This window comes from Indicator indicator, chromosome 22 (genome assembly GCF_027791375.1).
Source record: "Indicator indicator isolate 239-I01 chromosome 22, UM_Iind_1.1, whole genome shotgun sequence".
Taxonomy (NCBI): Eukaryota; Metazoa; Chordata; class Aves; order Piciformes; family Indicatoridae; genus Indicator; species Indicator indicator.
Window position 1 is genome coordinate 6,216,547 of NC_072031.1, and position 22,539 is coordinate 6,239,085.

Genomic DNA, 22,539 nt, shown 5'->3' on the forward strand with positions numbered 1-22,539 from the left:
TAGGACGAGCGACTATTGAATAAAGCAGTAGCGTTGAGAATAGCTGGCCTGCCTCGCTCCCTGGTCGGGCCCTCGCTGTGCACGGAAACGGTGAGGGCAGAGGCAGCCTTCCCGGCGGGGCTGCGGTAGAACCAGCGCTGCCTGGGCCGCCGGAGGAGCCTCAGCGCTGAGGGCAGCTGGCGGTTTAGGACCGGCGGGGTTGTAATTTCCAGCATCACCGGATAGGCGCTGCTGATTTGCTGTAGCGGGGGGCGGGCTGAAGCGGGATTGGTTGTCGCGGAGGGCGGGCTGAAGCGGGATTGGTTGTCGCGGAGGGCGGGCGGAAGCGAGATTGGTTGCCGCAGGGGCGGGCGGAAGCGAGGTTGGATGCCGCGGAGGGCGGGCTGAAGCGGGATTGGTTGTCGCGGAGGGCGGGCTGAAGCGGGATTGGTTGTCGCGGAGGGCGGGCTGAAGCGGGATTGGTTGTCGCGGAGGGCGGGCTGAAGCGGGATTGGTTGTCGCGGAGGGTAGGCGGAAGCGGGATTGGTTGTCGCAGGGGCGGGCTGAAGCGAGATTGGTTGCCGCAAAGGGCGGGCGGAAGCGAGGTTGGATGCCGCGGAGGGCGGGCGGAAGCGAGGTTGGATGCCGCGGAGGGCGGGCGGAAGCGAGGTTGGATGCCGCGGAGGGTGGGCGGGAGCACGGTTGCTGTTCGGCACCATGGCGGTAGCGTTGGAGTGTGCCCTGCGGGAGGCGATGGCCGCGCTGGAGCCGGGTGGGGAAAGCCCGGTGGCGGCTCTGGGCGCGGTGCGGGCCGCTCTGGCTGCGGCGGCGGGGGACACGGCCGCCCTCGGGGAGCAGGAGCGGGCGCTTTTCGGCGCCTTCCTGAGGAGCCTGGTCCGGGCGTCCCGCGAGGCGCGGCCCGAGGGCGTGTGGCAGAGCTGCTTCCTGGAGGGCCCGCCCGGCCTCGCCCTCTGCGTCCTGCTGGAAACCCTCTCCTCCCCGGGGTCAGTCCTGCTTGGGCGACTGCGGTGGCGTGCGGCCCGGTGGGAAGCAGGCGGGTGGGGCCTGGCGGGGCAGGCTGGAGAGCAGAGAGGAGTTAGTCGTCCTCCGGGTTTCCCTCGGAGCGCAGAAGGAGGGATGCCAGAGGTTGCCCCCGGAGCATAAACGTGCAGTTGGATGGGAATTGGCGTCGGGAGGCCTTACTCTGCCCTCGGTCCCCTCGAGTCCCTTCGTTTCAGAGCCTACGTACAGCACCAGTGCTTCCCGCAGAGGTCACACAGCTGTCCTCAATTATGCTCACCGACTATCCTGGATTGTTAGCGGTCGAGAAAACTGTGGAGATACAAAGAGATCAAAACCGCTTTTACTTTAATTTTGATTACGATTGTATGTGAGCAGCAGCGTTGTAGTGGTGTGGCTACACCACTTTCGTATCAGTTAAAGGGGACAGGGGCATGGTTTAGTGCTGGGTCGAAGGTTGGACTAGATGATCTCTTCCAACCAAAGATATTCTGTGACTTACTCCAGTTGTTTTCTTCCAGTCCCAGCATTCACCTGAGGGAGGTTGTTGAGGTTCTGGAGCAGTTCCTGCAGGAGGGCCGGGTCGCGGCTCTGCTGTGGGAGGTCTGCCAGCAGCCCGCGCAGCCTGGCGCCCCTGAGCTGCAAGAGGCCGTGCTCAGCAGGGTTGCCTGTTTGCCTGATCATGTCAGCAATCAGCTCCAGGGGAAAAGCCCACCAGTGTTCTTCCCGCAGAACTACTTTCCCCTCTTGGGTGGTGCAGTTATCGAGGTGCTGCAGAAGATTTCCGATTCACTAAGAGGTGAGGTTGTAGGACTGTGCTGCAGAGGTGGCTCTTCTAAGAAGTGTTTTGTGCATGGGTCTGCCCTGGCTGGAGTTTGAAATGCAGCTGGTGGGTATTTCAGAGCCTCATGGTCATCCTTCAGACTGAAGTGTGTTGTGCTTAAAAGCAGGAGATTCCAGGAGCGAGGATGATGGCTGAGGCTTTGTAAAATCTCACTGAAAGCTGCAGTCCTCTACACAGTTAAATAACATCATCTGTTGCCAAAGCTGAATGTGGGCACTTGGTCTGGGCTGAACTATATGGAAGATTTAAATGTTAGTGAATGACCCAGTGGCTTTGTCACCATTGTGGTAACGTGGGACTGAGCTGCTTTAGTCTTCTGACTTGTGCTCTGTTTAAGTAATAGTGAGTGAAGGCAGGTGGGGGAGGGAGGAAGATGATTCTCGAGGTTAATCTGGTGATTTTTTAGGCTTCAGTACTGAATGTGATTTGGAGGATGCTGTGGTTAAACTTGTGTCTGTTTTACCCTAGGTGGCTTGGATTGCTCAATCTCTTTTCTTTCTCATGTCCTGGGGAAGGTATGCGTCCATGGAAGGCAAAGTGAGTGTTCTACAGTACTGGTTTGGGGAGGGGAGAGTGTGTTTCACTGTACCGGTACAGAAGGATAACTGTGATGATGATGATCACCAGAGGGAGTGCTGACCAGGCAATGCTTTAGGGGTTCTGTGCTTTCTGAGGCTAGGCACCTACTAGGTGTGGATGGTTTTCTGTCACCTCATTGATGAGGTTTTTGACTTTCTCATCTGCCATTTGGGACATGACTATGAAAAGCTCTCCTAGTGCTTTTCATCCAGTGGTCTGAAAGTGCCTTGTAAACGCCAGCATAAGTCACTGAATGTGATTGTTACCCTCTCCTGTGAGTAACCTTCTCCAGGAAGCAGATTCCACAACCTCTCTGGGCAGCCTGCTCCGGGGTTCCAGCACCCTCGCACCAAAGAATTTTTTTCCTCATCTTCAGATGGACCCTCCTGGGTTCTACCTTGTGCCCATTGTTCCTTGTCCTATTACCAGGCACCACTGAAGAGAGACTAGCACCTTCATCTTGACACTCACCCCTGCAGAAGCATTTAGAACTTAGGAGCTACTGAGTGCAGTAGTTACCAGGGCTGGGGGAAAAGAGGAGAAATTTTCTAGCTGTTTACTGTGATGAGGAGCACTTGCAAGTGCCTTAGGCTTTTTAGGTTAGTTCTTACCACAGCAGCAGTTTAGAGCTGCCAACTGTACTTTGTATTTCTTCATCTTGGGAGGACTTGGACGTTGGTAGGCTGACCTGGACCCCTGGTGCACCAGTTCTGCCCACGTGGTGTATTTCCCTGTTTTCCACTTCAGAGGAGATCCTGAGTGTCCTGGTGCCCCACCTGACAGAGCTGACCCAGTCAGACTGCATCTGGCAGAGGATGTGCTGGCGGCTGGTGGAGTGTGTGCCGGAGCGCTGGATGGAAGCGGTGCTGCTCGGCTTTGTGCAGAGAGCCCCTGGGTAAGGATCAGCTTTCCCCCCTGCTCCAGGGTGAAGGCTGGCAGCTGTTGTGCAGACAGCTTCCTACAGTGCCATCTCCTCTGAGGGTTGATTGTTCACTCTCAGGTAGAACCTTAAAGATCTGGGTTGTGATGTGCAACGGAAACCCAAGGGAAGCGTTAATTGCAGCGACTGCCTCGCTCCTAAAGGTTGGAGCTGGCTTGGAGGTTTTGTTGCAAACAGCTGCTCAGAGAATTCCCTATGGTTAGGAGCAGCATGGCAGTAATTGCATGGAGTCCTGATGTTCTGCTGTTGACCTGTCTTGCCAGGGCAGATGTCTTGTCTAGGTTACTGGGGAACCTGGTTGTGAAGAACAAGAAGGCTCAGTTTGTGCTGACACAGAAGGTGCTGCTCTTGCAGTATGGCCACAAGGTGAGGGCTCCTTGAGCATCACTCAAGGGATGGCTGCTTTCCACCCTCCTCCCAGGCAGTGCCTGCTTTCCCCACCCCAGGCATTGGCTGCTTTTCCTCAGTGTCCTTGAGCTGAGTGCCACATCCTCTGGTAAGAGGTAACTCTTGGCTCCACAGTCAGCCCCCAGCCTCTCCTCGCGCACCCGAGCTGTGCAGCTGTTCACTTGCATCCCCTCAGCTACCACGATGAGGAGGGAGTGGGGAAGGGCTGCTGTTAAATCCTGGGGTTCTTCTGATCTCCCAGGCTTGCTGGTGATTAGCAGAGTTACTGGATGCTGTTTGCAGGAACCTAGTGGTTATCTACACATAATTTCAGTGTTCTGGGGAGCTGGACATGTCTGCTTAATTTAGAACCTGCAAGAAGAGACTGAAGAAGCTGTGAGCCACCCTCAGGGATAAGAATTAGACCAAAGAGACAAGGACTGGCATTTTTAATTTTGTTTCCTGTGCACCCAAGCTTGTCACAAGGTGTTAGGAAGTGTTTTGTGGCTCATGATGTTGTTGTGAGGGATGTTCCCGAGGCTCTTGTGTTCCATGTTTGCCTGGGACTATGTGGATCTGGTTTTGGTGGTAAAAACACTGTACTGGACTCCTGTCCTGTTTCATTAGCATCTGCACACGTGTGCTTGGCTGGGGGTTTTAATTTGCTTGCTTTCCTGTCTCTCAAGTCCCTTAGAGTGAGAAGGTCACCATCAAAAATTCACACTTGTTATTGCTGGGTGGCAGCCTGACACCCAGTTAAAGCAAGATCCTGGTTTGCTTTGCAGACTGCAGTGCTGCAGAACCTCCTTGGCTACCTGTCCCTGGATCCCCTTCGGCGTCCCTTCCTGATCCAAGTGAGTTGTTGAAGTGCCTGATGGCCAAACCCCTGCTCTGCTCTGTGGGTGTCTGTGGGCTGCAGCATTGTGTTACTTCTGTCACTGTTCATGGGCATGAGGGAAGCCCTAACATCAAGAGTGAGTTGTGCTATGCAAACCTAAGACTTTCTGCACTGCTGGTGTTAGTTTTTCACATTTAAGTGGTAAATTGTCTTCCAAGTAGCAAAACTAATGAGGCTTGGATTCTGACAGATGTCCCATGTCCTCCATCCTTAGCTGCTTCTGTCCTCCCCTCTTCGTATGGCTGGGCAGAGGGCAGCAAGCCCTATGAGGAGAGGCTGAGGGAGCTGGGGGTGTTCAGCCTGGAGAAGAGGAGGCTCAGGGGAGACCTCATTGCTGTCTACAACTACCTGAAGGGAGGTTGTAGCCAGGTGGGGGTTGGTCTCTTCTCCCAGGCAACCAGCACCAGAACAAGAGGACACAGTCTCAAGCTGCACCAGGGGAGGTTTAGGCTGGAGGTGAGGAGAAAGTTCTTCACAGAGAGAGTGGTTGGCCATTGGAATGTGCTGCCCAGGGAGGTGGTGGAGTCACCATCCCTGGAGGTGTTCAAAAAAAAGCTTGGAGGTGGCACTTGGAGCCATGGTTTAGTTAGTCATGAGGGGCTGGGTGATAGGTTGGGCTTGATGATCTCTGAGGTCTTTTCCAACCTTGTTGATTCTGTGATTCTAGGCAGTGAAACTGAGAGCAGACTGTGTACCAAATGATGCTTCAGAATCTTTCTCATCTCCCTTTTCTTCCATGGGAATGCAAATGTTGTCCCTCTCTGAGTCAGTAGTGGGATGGAACCTCTAGGAAATTTATCTCTGGAAATTTTACCGTTTGGATATTTTTTTTTTCCACTCATTACAATTTTCTGGAATTGCTGGCAGCTGCTATGTGGGATTGGATTAAAGACTGTCAAAACTATGTAATGTATTGGGGGTTTACAATCCTTTGTGTTACAGTCACCTGTAATCTTAGATAATGTTTCTATTCAATATGACATCTATAATAATATATAATCTATGAATACTAAGGATGTCTGTAAGAGAAATGAACATATTTATCACTTTCAAATTTAAAACCCCATATATTTCACAGTATAGGAAACAAAGGTGGTGTGGAATCATAGAATTGTTTGGGTTGGAAAAGTCCTCCAAGGTCATTGAGTCCAACCATCAACCCAACCCCACCATGGCCATCAAACCATGGCCCCAGGTGCCATGGCCACAGGTTTCTTGAACAGCTCCAGGGATGGGGAATCCACCACCTCCCTGGGCAGCCTGTACCCATCCCTGACCACTCTTTCAGCAAAGAAATTTTTCCTCATCTCCAACCTAACCCTTCCCTGTCACAATTTCAGGCCATTTCTTCTCCTTCCATCACCTGAGGCTAGGGAGAAGAGACCAACCCCCACCTCACTGTAATCTCCACTCAAGGAATTGTAAAGAGCAATGAGGTTTCCCCTCAGCCTCCTCTTCTCCAGGCTGAACCATCCCCAGTTCTCTCATCTGCTCTTCATAAGACCTTTCCTCTAGACCCTTCACCAGATTCATTGCCCTTTGTTGTCCTGGAGTTCTCAGCTGGGCAAACACTGCTTTGGTAGCTCCCTTTGCAGGGAGTATAAAGTTGAGTGGGGAGCATGAAGACCCCCAGAAGATAATGTGCTGGTGAAAAACGTGCTTCACAAAGGTTTCTCCTGTGCAGCAAAAGCACGTTTGAAGCCAGCTGGACTTCTCTGCTGCAGGTGCTCCAAGAACTGCTGGAGACCTGGGGCAGCAGCAGTGCAGTGAAGCACTCTCCACCTGAGCAGCAGCAGTACATTAGCAAGGCCATCCTCATCTGCCTCTCACACCTGAAGGAGTCTGAAATTGAGAGCTGCAGACAAGGTGAGGCAGTGGCAGAAGCAAGGACTAGACTTGGTGTCCTGACTGTGAGTGGAAGAAAAATCTTGGTTTGACCTTTCACTAATCAAAATGGTCCTATCTTCATCGTGGCAAGCAGGGTGTCCTGCTGGGGGCATCCACTGGTGTGATGTAATTCCCAGTGTGTGGCTTTGTGTTAGGAAGTTAGAGAACCATGGAAAAGGTTGGGTTTGAAGGGACCTTAAAGATTGTCTAGTTCTTCCCCTCCTGCCATGGGCAGGGACACCTCCCACTAGACCAGGCTGCTCAAGGCTGGCTGCTCATCCAGCCTGGCTTTGAACACTTCTAGGCTTGATGCCTCCACAGCCTCTCAGGACAACCTGTTTGAGTGTCTCACCAAGCACTGCCCTCTATCCTTTCTGCCCCCAGCCTGTGTTGGTGCTTGAGATTGCACCAGCCTAGGGGCAGGACCTTGCACTTGCCTGTGCTGAACTTCATGGGGTTGGTACTGGCCCATCTCTGTGGCCTGTCCAGGTCCCTCAGGATGGATCCCTCCCCTCTAGCTTGTCAGCTGCAGCACACAGCTTGGGAGAAGTGTATCTCTGAACTGAGGTTTAGGAACCCTTAGTTTTTGTTCCAGGAAAGCAAGGATTGTCCCTGGGACTGGTTAGAGGAATGCTGTGAGTTCAGTTTACAGACTGCTTCTGTGTCTTACTGCTGGAGCATGAGTGAGGCTGCAAAAGGCACAGGGAGAGTTCCTCAGGATGAGAAGCTGCTTGGCTGGCCTCTGCCTGTCCATGTGCATTCCTCTCTGTCATTCTGTTCCCCTCAGTATGAGGTGAGCAGGGTTAGTGAGCTACTGGCAAGGATGCCCTGTTGTGTATTCATACAGAGCATGGCACAGGGTGGGCCTGCTCTGAAATTTCTGTTGCAAGAAGAAAAACGTGGGCAGTGTCTGGAGTTAGTGATCTGAGTGTGTGCAGGGAGAAGGCTGACTTGCAAGACCTATTCCTCTGCTTCATCCTAGAATTCATTTTTCTTTAGGCAAGTAAGTGACCTCTTATTTACTGCCAGTGCTGTGGGTTTCTAATCTGCTTTGTATCTGCCAGCTGTTGGAAAGCTGAGGGGGTCTGAGTGAGGGGCAGTCTAAGAGCAGTGAAGCTGGAAACCATCCTGCTCTGTGGGCTGGGAGGTCCTGCTGCTTTCTGCCTCTTTCAGCTCCAGGTGGTGAGGGAAATTTCTGGTCCTTTTACTGCTCAGAATTTGTAGCTTTCTCCCAAGATGGCATTTCACTTAAGTGGCTTTGAAGCACTCTAAAAATGTAGAACCATGGAACTGTTTTGGTTGGAACAGCCTCTGAGATGATCCAGGGCAACCCAACACCACCATGGCCACTAAACCATGTTCCCAAGTGCCACATCCCCACATTTCTTCAACATCTCCAGAGATGGTGACTCCACCACCTCCCTGGGCAGCTTGTTGCAACGCCTGCAGAAGTATCCCAGATGTAGAACACATTGGAATGTTCTGCTGGCTTTGTGCCTCCCAACACAGCCTGGTAGAGTGGTGCTGCAGGGCAGCACTGCCACTGCTGAAAGAGGCCCTGCAGCTGCAAGGCCCTTCCTATCTTGTCTGCCCATCAGTGGGGGGTGAGTGGCTGAAGGTGCCTCTCAGGGATCCTGGGGTGCATTAAGAAGAGAGTGTCCAGCAAATCAAGGGAGGTTCTCCTCCCCCTCTACTCTGCCCTAGTGAGACCTCACCTGGAATATTGCATCCAGTTTTGGGCTCCCAGCTCAAGAGGGACAGGGATCTACTCAAGGGAGTCCAAAGGAGAGCTACCAGGATGATGAAGGGACTGGAGCACTGCCCTGTGAGGAGAGGCTGAGAGACCTGGGGCTGTTCACTCTGGACGTGAGAAGACTGAGAGGGGATCTAATAAATGTTTACAAATATCTGAGGGTCAAGAGGGAGGGGACAGGCTCTGCTCAGTTGCACCCTGTGATAGGACAAGGGGTAATGGATAGAAACTACAGCACAGGAGGTTCCACCTCAACATGAGAGGGAACCTTTTCACTGTGAGGGTCCCAGAGCACTGGAATAGGCTCCTCAGAGGGGTTGTGGAGTCTCCTTCTCTGGAGACTTTCAAGAGCCATCTGGATGTGTTCCTGTGTGATCTGTGCTAGATTCCATGGTCCTGCTCTGGCAGGGGGAGGCTGGATTTGATCTCCTGGGGTCCCTTCCAACACCTAACATCCTGTGATCCTGTGAGCCAGCATAAAGGTGTCTGTTTGCCTCTGTCTGGTTGGTTTTCTCCAGAGCTGCTCACAAGCATGATGGAGGGTGTGAAATGCCACCTGGACAGCAACCTGCCACACATCCGGCGGCTGGGCATGATTGTGGCAGAGAGCATCAGTCTGAAGATAAACACTGATGGGCCTGTCCTGAAGTTTCAGGTGAGAAGTACTATGAAATTCATGTCTGCTGTGCAGGACTTAGAGGAAAGGAAAGTTCTGAACCAGATGATCCAAGACACTATGGTAAGTTGTAACATTTCTTATCTGGAAATAAAGAGAGCCAGCAACCCTTTCCAAAAGAGGAAAACAGTGGTGTAGAAGAGAGACAGGAGGCTGAGAGTGACTCAGAGTGTCATCTGATGGCAAACTTCAGGGCAAACTGATGATAATAATGGACTGGGGGATGGTGAGATTGAGAGCAGCCCTGCAGAGAAGGACTTGGAGGTGCTGGTGGGTTAGAAGCTGGACATGAGCCAGCAAGGGGCCCTTGCAGCCCAGAAGGCTGATGATAACCTGGGCTGCATCAAAAGCAGCATGGCCAGCAGATGGACAGAGGTGATTCTGCTCCTCTGCTCTGGTGAGACCTCACCTGCAGTGCTGTGTCCAGCTCTGGGGCCTTCAACACATGGAACTGTTGGAATGGGTCCAGAGGAGGCTACAGGGCTGGAGGACCTCTGCTGTGGGGACAGCTGGGGCTGCTCAGCCTGGAGAAGAGAAGGCTCTGGGGAGACCATAGAGCAGCCTTCCAGTACTTGAAGGGGTCCTAGAGGAAGGCTGGGGAGGGACTGTTCAGAAGGGCCTATGATGATAGGACGAGGGGCAGTGGTTTGAAACTGCAGCAGGGCAGATTTAGGTTGGACATCAGGAGGAAATTCTGCACAATGAGAGTGGTGAGACCCAGGAACAGACTGCCCAGGGCTGTGCTTGAGGCCCCAGCCCTGGAGATGTTCAAGATCAAACTTGATGGGACCCTGAGCAACCTGATCTAGCTGCAGGTGTCCCTGCTGACTGCAGGAGGGTTGAACAAGGTGACCTTGGAGGGGTTATTCTGTGACTCTCCCCCTGCATGAGGGAATCACAATCTGACAGATGGAAGTTCTGGTGACTTTAAGCCTAAAGCAGTAGTGAGCACTCAGTCCCTGAGCCAGTGGGAAGCCTGCTGTGAGCTGAGATGTGGCAGACTGAGATGGGGATCTCTGCCCTGCTGTTGGCAGTGGTTTAGAAGAGATGTGATTAAATCACATGAATTCTTTAAAACCCTGCACTGCCCTGCATGCCACACTGCCCTGTTCTGCAAACAGCATTCAGGCAAGGTCTGATGGGCTGCTGCTCTTCAGGGTAGGCACAAAGATTGCCAAGAGCACAGGGGATTAATTGTACACCACCAATATGTTGCTGGTGGCAGCACAGGAGTGAACAAATGAGGTTTGTGTGGGGTCATCTGCTCATGGTTCAGCAGGGTCAGATGTTGAATGCTGGGCATACCTGCAATCACAGTGCAGTGACTGTTGTTTTCAATGTCTAGTATGAAGAAGATGATGAAACAAGAGAATTGAAGTCCCTTCTGGTGCAGACTACACCATGCTGTGCTGTTCCCAGCCTCCCAAATGAAGAAGAGTAAGATATTGCTACTCTTCCTGGCAGTGCCAGCTTACTGCTCTTCTCCATCCCTTTGCCTTTGTCCTTTGTCACAGATTAGAGCTGTGTTCAGTATGTAGATGTCTTATATGTTCCTAAGGATTGTAACACAGCTTCCTCTTACAATGTGGTGTGGAGATGTTAAATTCACAACTGGGGCTGTTTAGTCTGGAGAAGAGAAGGCTGAGAGGGAAACCTTATCAATGTCAACAAACACCTCGAGGGTTGTATCAGGAGGATGGAGCCAGTGACAGGACAAAGGGCAGTGGATGTAAAATCAATCACAGGAAATTCAATCTCAACATGAGAAAAAACCTTTTTTTACTGTGAGGGTGCAGAGCCCTGGAGCAGGCTGCCCAGAGAGGTTGTGGAGTCTCCTGCTGTGGAGACTTTCAAAACCCACCTGGATGTGTTCCTGTGTGAGCTGCCCTGGGTGATCCTGCTCTGCCAGGGGGGTTGGAGTCTATGATCTCTGGAAGTTCCTTCCAACCCCTGGCATTCTATGATTGATTCTGTGACCTGGTAGTGTGTATTAAAACTGCTTCTTTGGTAGCTGCAAGTGGTAAAGTCATGCTGCAGCTTCTAGGGTTCTTGTGTGCCTGTCAGTGGAATCAAACAGGGCTTTCTGCTTGTGGGCCATATGCCCCCAGCCCATTCAGCAGTAACCAAAATCTAGCCTGTCTGACAGCCTAAAGACTGTTCCTTTGGTGCTCTGAACTGCTGAGGCTCTTTGAAGCACTTAGTTTTATCAGCAGATGAATGAAGCACTTGATGTTATTGGCAAATGAAGCTGTCTAGCTCTCAAATAAAAAAATATCTGCTTCCATTTTTGGGGCATAGAAAGCATTTGAAGAGCAGAGAGGTGAAAGGACCTGCCAAAGTCCACAGAAATAGGTACAGAGACAGAAAAAAAATATCTCCATGATTGTGTTCATCCCACTAGCAGTGCTTCAAGGTGTGTCTTCCTTCTTTGTTAAGTGTCATTTCTAGCTTAGAAATGGTGCACAGCACTGTGGTCCAGTTATCACAGGTGAGGCTTTCCTTAGCAGTCCCCAGGTGAGTGCAGAGGGAGCCCAGCAAGCCAGCCAGCCTCATTTTTGTGCTCTCTTCTGTTAAGAGATTCTGCTGCTCTTCTCCCCTCACCCCAGTCTCCTCCCCAGCACTGCTTCTTGTGTGGGCCAAGCTAGGTGGGAGCCTGCAGCAGGAGTAACCATCTGCCATTATGTTTAGGCAGAAGGGCTGCTGCTGTGGGTAGCTTCTGGCTTGTGAAGGATTGTTGCTGGTTTGGGTTTAATGCTTCTTGTTCCCCACAGCAGGGATGAGAAGCCATCGGTGTCAGACGGTGACAGGAGATCCCAAACAGCAGCCCCTGTGGTCCCAGCTGGGGAGTCAGACTCTGAGCTTGACAGGTATGGGGCCAGGAACCTAGGGAAAGGAAAAGAAAGGAGCAGCCTCCCTTTGGGGAGAAGAAGGGAGCTCTCAGGAGCTGTAGTTCAGGGTCTGCTCTCTGAGCTTGTTCAGCTGAGTGTGCTGCAGCAAAGCAGGACTCTGTAGGGAGCTGCATCCAGCTGTTAGTCACTGATGAGGGCACAGCCTGCGTTGTGCACAGCTGCTGTTTGTTCCTTTGGCCTTAGGTACACTTTCCCTCCAGCTAGGGCTGTATCTGTCCAATTTAGTAGCAGCCCTGCCTTATTCTGTCACTTTATCAATAATAGAAGGAAGTCTCAAAAGTCACCTCACTCCTTGCACTGGACCAGGAGATCCAGTTCCAGATCTGGTCACAGAACTGCTTTCCAGAGTAATTTATAGAACTTCCTGAGGGACCCTTTCAGGCTGGGCTTCAGCAGTGCTGGGTGATGCAAGAGCAGTGGTGTTAGGACAATGCATGTGCAGGTTCCTTCCCTTTTGTGTGGAGAGCTGGGGAGCAGAAGGCTGTAGCCCTTAGGGTAAGCCCTGCCTTTGTGTGTTTTGCAGTGATGATGACCTCATCCCTTACGACATGTCAGAGGATAAGGAACTGAAGGCCAAGGCTCCTCTGTATCTCCGGGACTGTATTGAAGGTAGGAGCTTAGGGGCTGAGCCTCTGGCTGGGGCTGGTACTGGGAGAATGGTCTCCCTGCAGGTTTAATGTTCTCTGGGTTAGTCTAAGTAAGGTGCAGGATTGCAGTAACCTGGGCTCAAGTGCTGGACTTGTAATTCCTGAGCAGTTTGTTTTGTCCCTAGGAGCTGTTCATGTGCTGAGTCAGTGATACCCGCCTGAAAGAAGACAAACTACAGGCAGAAGAAAGCTTTGGGTCTATGCCCAAGTACAACTATTCTGTTAATAGCTTCTCTTTGTCTTCTGATTTCTTTTTCAGTGCTGACAGGCTGTGAGGATGTGGACAAATGGGAAGCTACAGTCAAGGCTCTCGAGAGCTTGATCCGGAGGAATCCAGCAGCAGCAAGAGAGGTGAAGCAGTATGAGCGAAGCTACCAGTGGGCTGTAGTGCAGGGCAGCCCTTCTTGTGAGGAAACTAAGCATGCCAACAGCAGCAGCCAGGCTAATGGGCACCTGGATTTAAAGCTTTCAGCTTGGGAAGGGAAGTAAAATGAAGTAGTTACTATGGAGGTAAGGCTGCAAAGCACAAGGGAACAAAGTGAAGGTGCTGGAACCAGTGTGGCCTTCAGCAGCTGAAATTAAATGCATTGAATGTAATGTGAAGAAACAGAGGAAGCTTCAAGCTTTGGGCTGGGTGGAGAAAACACTGGAAATGCAGCCACAAATTCCAGAGGCCAATTGATTTTAATTTGGGATTTATCTGATTTTGATTGACAATGAATTTAATTGTTATTCCCCAGCACAAAGGGGATTAAAACCAAATGGACTTCCCCTGTTTGCCTTTGCTTCCTCTTCCTGAGAGAGCAGTTGGATTGTACTGAGCAAGATGAGAAGCTCAGGGGAGAAGAATGTGGGACAAGGTCACTGATGTGATGAGTGCTCACCACCCCTTGTTAGTGGACACTTGAAGGTAGCAGGGAAACAGACCTCTACCTGCTGAGAGAGGAGAGGCTGGCAGTGTGCAGACTGCTGCTTGTCAGCCACCTTACTGAGCTGGGTGGGCTTGGGGTGTGGTACTGTGCCCTTTAGCCCAGCAGGTATAGTGACAAGTCCTCCTTGTCATGATGCCACCACTTGTCCTGGAAGTCAAAGTGAATGTAGACAGAGAAATTGGCCCAGGGGTTTGTTCAGTGTTTTCAGAAATAAGTCTTGATGGCATTTAGCTGAATGTGTTTTCTCTCCCCCCTATGTAAGGGACATGTTGCCTGGGTTCCATACCCTCACTGCCTTTGCTTAAACATTAGAAATGTTATGGAAATCCTGTGAGGAAAAAAAAAAAAAGAACAAAATAACCTAAAACAAAGCCAAACCATCTGCAGTGGTTTTATTTTTTTTTCCTTTTGTATTTTGAGCAGGTTAGTGTGGAACTGGCAAAAATCTTACTGCACCTGGAGGAGAAGACCTGCACTGAAGGCTTTGCAGAGCTCCGTCAGAGAGCTCAAGTAGCTGTTTTAACCACAGATCCAATACCTGTGAGTCCCTTTGCTGCTTCCCTTTGTCCAGTTGAGGCACAGGCAGCAGCTGAAGTCTTCTGCTCTCTGGATGGAAGCAGCTTTCAAAGCATGCATAACTGGTTCATGTCTGGCAGCGTTCATGCAGAGCTGGGCTAGGTACTGAAGAATCTGCAGTGGGTGGCTGGAACAGGAAAGAGAAAACTCTCAGAGCTGTAATGGACTGGAGGAACTGTTTGGAGGCTGTTAGCATGAGTCTAGCTGACAAGGCACTGAAGAGGAGATTGGTTCATGGAGAGGGAAGCTGAGGCACAGAAGGAAACTTGACTGGTGATTGGAATCATAGATAGAATGGTTGGGGCTGAAAAGGTGTTTAAATGTCATCTACCCTCCCTGCCATGGCCAGGGATATCTTTCATTAGATTAGGTTGTTGCAAGCCTCATCCAGCCTGACCTTGAACATTTCCAGGAGAGGGGCATCCACAGCTTCTCTGGGCAGCCTGTTCCAGTGTCTCCCCACCCTCACTGGAAAGAATTTCTTCTTCATGTTCAATCTAATCTGTCCTCTGGCAGTTATAAACTGTTACCCATTGTCCTATCAGTACAGACCCTGGTTAAAAGCCTCTCTCCATATTATAAGCCCCCTCTTCAGTACTGAAAGGCCACAAGTAAGGTCTTCTTCCAAGTGCCAAAGCTGCTATGGCAGCCAGGTACCTCTGCCTAGGAGGGAGAAGAGTGGCAGAGTCCCATTTGTCACTTCCTTCCTTGGAAGTAACCTGGATTTGGAAGTGTCTGTTTTGCACTGCCTGTCTCTTCCCTTCTCTTGGAGAGCTGTTAACTGCCAGGAGGCTTTTGGAGCTAGTGGGAAGGCTGTTTCCATCCTGGGGCTGTGCTCACTGTGCCTTGGTTTCTCTGTACAGGTGGCACAGTACCTGACCTCCCAGTTCTACTCTCTCAACTACAGCCTCCGTCAGCGTGTGGACATCCTGGATGTGAGTGCTCTGCTCTTCCTGCTCTCCTTGGGTCTTTGCTGTACCACTGCTGCTTTCCTGAGGCTTGTTGGAGTTACTTTTTATTGCTCAGGGGAGGAGGCAAAGGCTAGAGAATCTCTAATGCTGGTATTTGTGCCTGGCACTGCCCTCTTGTCCATAACCCTGCTACACTCCATTACACAGCCATCCTTCCCCACAGGATGCACAACACAGGATGGCCACTTGCCTTGGGGAAGCTGCCATTTCCTAACACATCAGCAGGCTGCTCTGTCTTCACTTTCTGAAAGGCAGCAAGCTGCCTGTGACTGCATCGTTTCCCTTACTCTCTGAGGAAGGAGCCACTGTTCTGTTTCAGGGCTCAGTGGCCAAGTGCTTGGCCAGTACCTCAAAGGCAGGTGGGTTGGGGGTCTGTGCTGTTCTGCATTCTGAACCTCTTGTGCCTTCCTGCCTTGCTGTTCCCATCACTGTGGGTGCAGCTAACTGGTGGTGTTCCCTAGCACATGGGGATTACTCCTCTTTAACAACCTCTCTCTTTTCCTCTAGGTATTGGTTTTGGCAGCTCAGGAACTGTCCTGTCCCAAAACCCATGGAAAGACCAAGCATTCTGTCACCTCAAAACCTGGTATCCAGCTCCTTCCTGGAAGTGACAGCTCCAAGGACTGGAGGAGAATTGTTGATGAGAGAATCAAAAGCAAGACTCGGAGAATTGCTACGGTGAGGCCAAGATAGAAGCAAACTCAGGCCAAATGCAGCAAAAAGAAAGATGCTGGGAGCTGCTGTAGCTCTCTCTGGAAAGAATAAAATACCTGTGAGACTGGGCCCAATCCAAACAGAAATTTACCTTATTATCTGGCTGAGTCAGTGCAAAAGTACCAACTCCTGTAGTCTTCTCGTGGCAGTGAGAGGAAAGCAAACCTTGAACTCTTTGCTCTCCCTGAGGGAGAGTTGTTGTGTTCTGTGCTTGTTCTGAGCTCCTCTGGCCACTGCAGGGAGCTGTGACTGTGCTTCTCAGTCCCAGAGCCTGTGTCACACAGCTGCCTCTGGACTGGACTGTCTCAGGCTTCCTGACTTCCAGGAAGATCAACTGGTGGCAGTTTCCTAATTCCCAGAACTCCCCTGTGGTTCATCCTGGAGAACTAGCTTCCCCAAACTCCCTTGTCCCCTGCAGGTTTTTGTTTCTTAGATCTAAGCCAATGGTCTGCAGTGGGAACTGAGCCACTCAGTCTGCAAAATGGTTGCCAAAGCTCTACAAGGAAGCAGTGGCTGACAGGATGGCTGCAAGGAGCTCGTGGTGTGGATGATGTCCAGGGAAGTGGAAGAGTTGGATGCTGCAGCTTGTGTCTAGACTTTGTGTTTCTCTTGGGCAGGGTCAGGCTCAAGTGGAACTGGCTTCTGGCCCAAATGAGTTCAACTCTGTTGCTGGGCACTTCTTTTTCCCATTGATTCAGCACTTTGACAGGTGAGTGTGGACACCCTGGGATGTGGGCATGGCAGTGGCCAGAGTGAAGCTGCCTGCTTGCTCTGCTTGCCTCAGAGCAGCAGGCTGAAGCCCAGGAGCTCTGTGGGAGTCCAGTGACACCACACTGGTACCTGGCTTGTACATAATGCTTAGAGGAGGGGGTTGTGGTCTCTTAGACTTGCCCTATGAAGTCTTCATAGAATCCTAGAATGGCTAAGGGTGGGGGGACCTCAGAGACCATCTACTCCAACCCCCTGCTGTGAGCAGGGGCACCTCTCAACTAGACTTGGCTGCCCAAGGCCTTGTCAGCAGGTACACAAGCAGGGGAGTCTTGGCAGTACCAAACCAGTTGCCTTGGCTGTACCTCCATCTGGGGTGCTTCACAGAACACTGCAGAACTCAGACTGCAGTCTTGAACCACAGTGAACTCTGACAGGGTTGGGTTTGTCACCTGGACTGGCTCTTGTGACTACATTCTAGGGCACAGTTTATTCTCAGCTGTTTGAAGGCTTTGCTTTCCTGAGGAAGGCTGAGGATTTGATTTCACAGGAGTCAAGATTCCAGTGGCATTAGTGGTGGGTCCCTGGTGTGGCAGCAATGCCAGCTTCAGCTGCAGTCCTAATGCAGCCCACTGGTAGAGTGTGATCCCTGCTGTAGGAGCAGAGGATCTCATGAGTCTGGGAGCAAAGATGAGAGCAAACATCTGTGGCCTGTGTTAAGCTGGGAATGACTTCAATGACTGCTGTAGGGATTTAGGTTTGTGGGGGACAGATCACCCTGCCTGTTCCAAAGGTGCACTGCTCAGCCACCTCACTGCTGCAGCACTCTGCAACTTCCACTTGCAGGCCTTTGACCACATTTGATCTCCTGGGGGAAGATCACTTTGTCCTTGGAAGACTGGTCCACACGTTAGCAGTCCTGATGTACTTGGCTGTCAACACTGTGGTAAGAAAGGCTGCATGAGCTGGCACATAGCAGGAGGGGCTTCCAGCCTGGGAGCTAGGGTTCCAAAGGAGCAGTGTGCTCTGGGGCCTGCCTGCAGCTGGGCTGGAAGCAGCTTTGAGCTGCTGAGTGGGTACAGAAAGGACTGGGGAAAAACATTCAGAAAAAGAGACCTGGGATTCAAGACAGCCCTGCACTACGTTTTGCTGCTGCTACTAGAAAAGCTCTCAACTGCTGGGGGAGGCTGGGCTGTACTGTCCTCATCTGTACAGTACAGTGAGCTGCCTGGGACCTTCACAGGAGGCTGACAGGCACAGGGCCAGCTCTGTGGGGTGGTGTGAGTGGGAAGGTGTTCAGTGTTTCTGTTGTATCCCTGTGTTTCAGGCAGCCACTGCAATGGGAAAGGCCCTGCTGGAGTTTGTTTGGACTCTGCGCTTCCACACTGACTGGTGAGTTGTGGCTGTGTGCTTTCACCCTCAGAGACCAGCTGTGAGCCAGTCTCCAGCCATGGCTTGTCTGTGGCCAGGATGAGCAGCTGGCTGAGAGTGTCAGTGACCCCATGCCTTAACTGTGCTCTCCTCCAGCCTCATGTTGCCATGACTGAGTATGGCAAGGGCATGTGCTGAAGGCATTTGCAGACCAACATAAAAACCTGGCTGCTCTTCTGGTGTGGAGGTGCAGTCACTCCCTAGAGGCAGCATGACAACTGTCTTCATCAGCTGTCCATGTGATAGTTCCATCTCTGGTTACTCGGGCAGCTCAGAAAACTTTAGATTCCATCCCAGCATTCAACTCTGGAGAGAAATGAAGACTTCATGCTGTAAGCATCCAGGCTCTGTTTTGATCTCAGACTTGTCCAGGACTCTGAGTTACGCCAGACTCCCTCCACCACCACAGCGTGGCAGGGGCTCTGGGTGTGGGCACTCTGCCAGCTGGGGCGTGAGTGCATCCTAATCAGTAGGAATGTGGCAGAAGTCATCATAATCACAAACAACTGGCACAGGAGAAAGCCTGAGGTGAGGAAATGAGGGCAGAGCACGAAGCTGCAGGCTCTGACCAGCTCAGTCTTTCTGCCACAGCTACGTGCGCCAGGGGCTGCTGTCCTGCATCTCCTCCCTGCTCCTCAGTGTCCCTGCAGAGCGTCTGCTAGAAGACATGACAGAAGAGCTCCTGGAGGCCCAGTCCTGGCTGGGAGGTAAGATGTGGTGGTGCACAACTGTTTTTTGCTTAGTGGTGCAGTCTTTGTGCAGCATCTCTGTCATGGTGGTGGTAGCAGTGATGCTCTGTTGGCGTGCACCAGAGATTTGCATGGTGAGTGTCTTTATTGCTTGCTGCTTCGTTCAGGGGAGGTAACAGACCCCAGGGTGCTTTACAGATGTCACTGAGGTGCCCAAAGCAAAAGCTGAGGGAGGCATGTGGCATTTCAGAGTGTAACCACCCTCGCCTTACAGGCCAGCCCACCAAATCTAATATGTGCCCCTTTCTTCTGCCTAAGCATCCAGTCACCCACCTCATGAAGCTCCAGAAGTTTGTCACACTGCATGTTACATCCAGGCAGGGGCTTGGACCAGCAGTGACATACAAGGCCTGTGTGGCCTGTTTACATCGTGCCCATAGAAGATGAGATTCCTTAGTGCCCCATCTCCTTCCTTCCTCTTGCTGGTGGAAAGAAGAGCCCACGCAGGACAGCAGCTGAGTCTGCATGCACCCAGTGCACCTGACACCCACTCACCTGTGTCTGTAGGTGCTGCTGGGCTGGAGCTGCACACATTGGTGGAATCACAGAATTGTCAGGGTTGGAAGGGACCTCAGGGATCATCTAGTTCCAGCCCCACTGCCACAGGCAGGGACACCTTCCACTAGATCAGGTTGCCCAGAGCCACGTCCAGCCTGGCCTTAAAAACATCCAGGGATGGGGCTTCCATCATCCCCCTGGGCAACCTGTGCCAGTGTCTCCCATAAATTATTCAGGCAACAGCTGTGCTGTGTGCTTGTAGCTCTGAAGCCTGCCCTGTGTTCTGAGTGGACCTCCTGTGAGTCCCTGGGCTGGTTTCCCTCACCATTCTCGCTCTTGGTGAGCTGGCTTCCCCCAGGGAGCAGGCAGGAAGCAACACTGACACTGTGGCCTCTGCTCCTTGCAGGTTGTGCAGCTCTCTGCTCTTTGAAAGGAAGAGAGCTGCCTTCTGGGGCCCAGAGCTGCACTGTTCCCATGACATGTGTGCTCTGAGGAATCTGCTTGTCTCTGCAGTTAACGCTGCTGCCACCAAGTAAAGCCTTTCCAGGAGTGTCACAAATGCACGTTCAGCCTGGGGTCTGCCTAATCTGTTTTTCATGAGTGATGTTTGGAAGGAGGAGGATGACAGGGCTGGCAGCCACCTCTGTATGTAATGCTCCTGCAGGAAAAGTGCATGGTGGATCCTGGTAGGAATGAGAGCAGGATGAGATCACAGTTGTGTGTGATGTATTGAAGGGGAAATGGTTGAAGGAACCATTCAGAAACCTTAAACACTGCAACTCCACAGAATCACAGAATGGTGGGGGATGGAAGTTAGCCCTCCTGAAGTCCAGGGTTGCAGTCCTGCTTACTGCTTCTTCCTTGCATGATATGTCAGAAAGTTCTCATCAGTGCACTGCAGGAACCTCTGGCCTGTGTGTGCCTGGCTGTGGCCTTTCTGGCAAATACCAGGGTGGTTGATGTCACCCCTGGGCACCAGGACATGCAACCTTGTGGCTACTTCCAGCTGTCTGTAGAAGGCCTCATTGACTTTCTGCTCCTGGGCTGGTGGACTGCAGTAAACCTACCTCAACAGCAGGCTGCCCTGGACTTGGCTGCACATCCATTAATGGTTTCAGTGCAATTTAAAAGGGCTTCTGGAGCTGCTGCCTGCACCACGGCAGCCTCTTGGGCTATGCCTTTGCTGTTCCTTGCAAGATGGCTGGTAAAGCAGCTCCTCACTGCTCCAGCAGGTGAGGGCAGTCACCAAAGACCTACTTTTGTGACTGAACCATGGTTTTGAGCCAGCAGCCTTACTGGTGCTTCATGAAGTCTACCAGGCAAGGTTTGCAGGAAGTGTCACACATTACATCTGCTGCTGTAGCTGGGAAAAAGGAGAAGCTGCCAAGCATGGAAGCCTACTGCTGCCATGCCTGATGGCTGCTGCCATGCCTGATGGCCAGAAGTCCCCATGTTGGGTTTCAGCTTAAAGCACTGACTTTCCTCCTGCTGTGGCTGAAGCACAATGAGGAATAGTAGGCTGAAAAACATTATCCATGAATCCAAGGCTCCAGTTTGTTAACTGCATCACAGCCTGTGAAATTGCTGAAGTTCATGGTGTGAATGTGACTGACTGACTGCCCCTGCCCCTCTGCCTTTGGGCTGTGACTGGAACTATTTCCCATTAGAAAGCAGTGTAAGAAGCTGCTTCAGTCCCTGCCACAGCACTGCCTGCTGAGTGGATGCTCTGGGACCCTTCAGCTGGGGAGAGAGGCTGGGATCCACCTTGCACTTCTCAGTCACTGCCCTTGATGCCTTGCTGGACCTAGTACTGGGTAGCCTGATTGTTCCTGGGGGAGGGAAGGAATACCAAAACACTTCTAGGAAACAGTTCCTCTGATTCCTCAGCAGCTGCCTTTGAGGGAATTCCCCGCCCCCTGCAAGTGCTGCAGAGCTGTGGCAGAGCTTGGTAAGCTGATGTGAGGCCCTGAAGGGTGCTGTGGTGCCCTGTGCCTCCCTTTGGGTGGCAGCCATCCAAGATCCCTGCTCATGGCACTTCGAAACAGCAGCCTCAGCTTTTGAGCTCCTACTGCTCTGCCTCAGAGCTTCCCCTTTCTGCCTTCTGTGGAGGGGGTGTGGAAAGCCCAGGGTGAAGCTGTCCCCAGGCTATAAATAGCCCTGCTCCATGGCATGAGTCATGTGTTTGGGCTGCCAGCGCCGGCGCTGAGCGCCCTGCTCCTGCGTACAGGATTTCCTACCACAGCCTCGCTGCTCTTCCAGGCTGCCCCTGCTCAGACATCCTGCATGCATCCTGGTTTTTACTTTGCAGGCCTGTTAAGGGCCCCTGAAATAACAGCTGCTGGAAGCAGCTTCATGCCCTCTGTGATGTGCTGCATAAAGTGTGAAAGAACCACTGCTTTCTCAGCAGACTAATCTCTCAGAACAGAGAAGGTGCTGAACCTGGGGGCCTGCCCTTTTGAAGGGCAGTGTGACCACAAATTGCAGCATTTCTTTAGATTGCAGGAACTGGCAGAATTCAGAGGCTTCAGGCTTTTGAGTCAGTGGCTGGCTGAGTGCAGGCTGCATTCCTGGCAGTGAGTCAGCTGTAGGAAGGTGAGGTACAGCACAAGGGCACCATCTGAGTTCTGGCATGGAGGTGATCCCAAGGGATGCCAGGTCAGGCAGGTTCCACAGTGCTTCAGCCCACCCCAGGGTTTGTTTCTGCTCCATGGATGAACTGAACACTGCTCTGTGTGATAGCCAGGCCTGAGGTCAACTCATGCTGTAAAGGTGACCAAGTCTGTGCCTCTTTGCCTTCTGGTCTGATGTCATTCCTGCAGGTGCTTATGTCCAGCCCAGGCTTAGCAGGCTTTGTGTTGTGTTTATTGCTGCTCTCTGGTGGTCAGTGTTAAGTGAGGAGCAGTTTTTTGTTTTTTTTTTTTTTTAACTCTTTTCCAGCTAACAGTTGGCTGCTGCTTTTACAGATGTGGTCGAGAAAGATCCAGATGGTGACTGCAGGAGGCTGGCCTTGCACAACTTACTGCTGATGGAGAACCTGAAAAAGAAACTCCAAATCATCCCTTCCTAGCTGAGGGGTGAAGGAATGACAAAATTTGCCTCATCCTCTGGCCAGCTGGCTGTGTGTAGGCACTGCTGCGGCCTCTTCAGCAGTCACCTGGCTGGAGGAGAGGAAGAAGGGGGAAGGGTGCAGAGCTGTAAGCCAGAGAACCTGACTTGACATCTGGACTTTGTAGTGGAGGCCAACTGAGCGCCGGCTGCCATCCGGTACAGAGTGTACAGATGCAGGAAGGTAGGCGAGGGCTGCCATCCTCCCCACGCCTCCCCAGCCCCCACCCCACCTATTTATAACCTTGGCAGGGCTGAGAGCTCTGCTAAAAATACAGGGAAGAGCTCATAGCAGGCTTCTTGTCAGAAAAACAGGAGGGTTGGGGAGGGTCACTT

At 51.9% G+C, this 22,539-nt stretch overlaps 1 protein-coding gene across 1 annotated transcript; it reads left to right on the top strand.

Moving 5' to 3' along the window:
* Positions 1-696: 696 nt before the first annotated feature.
* On the top strand, positions 697-22,165 carry TELO2 (telomere maintenance 2). Its single transcript, XM_054391104.1, has 20 exons — positions 697-983; positions 1,521-1,798; positions 2,312-2,380; positions 3,170-3,317; positions 3,626-3,728; positions 4,535-4,603; positions 6,372-6,513; positions 8,806-8,942; positions 10,309-10,400; positions 11,738-11,830; positions 12,396-12,481; positions 12,779-12,870; positions 13,875-13,991; positions 14,891-14,962; positions 15,506-15,676; positions 16,330-16,421; positions 17,267-17,366; positions 17,748-17,812; positions 18,443-18,558; positions 22,062-22,165. Exons 1-20 carry the CDS (start codon positions 697-699, stop codon positions 22,163-22,165), a joined length of 2,433 nt encoding a protein of 810 aa, XP_054247079.1.
* The last annotated feature ends 374 nt before the right edge of the window (positions 22,166-22,539 follow it).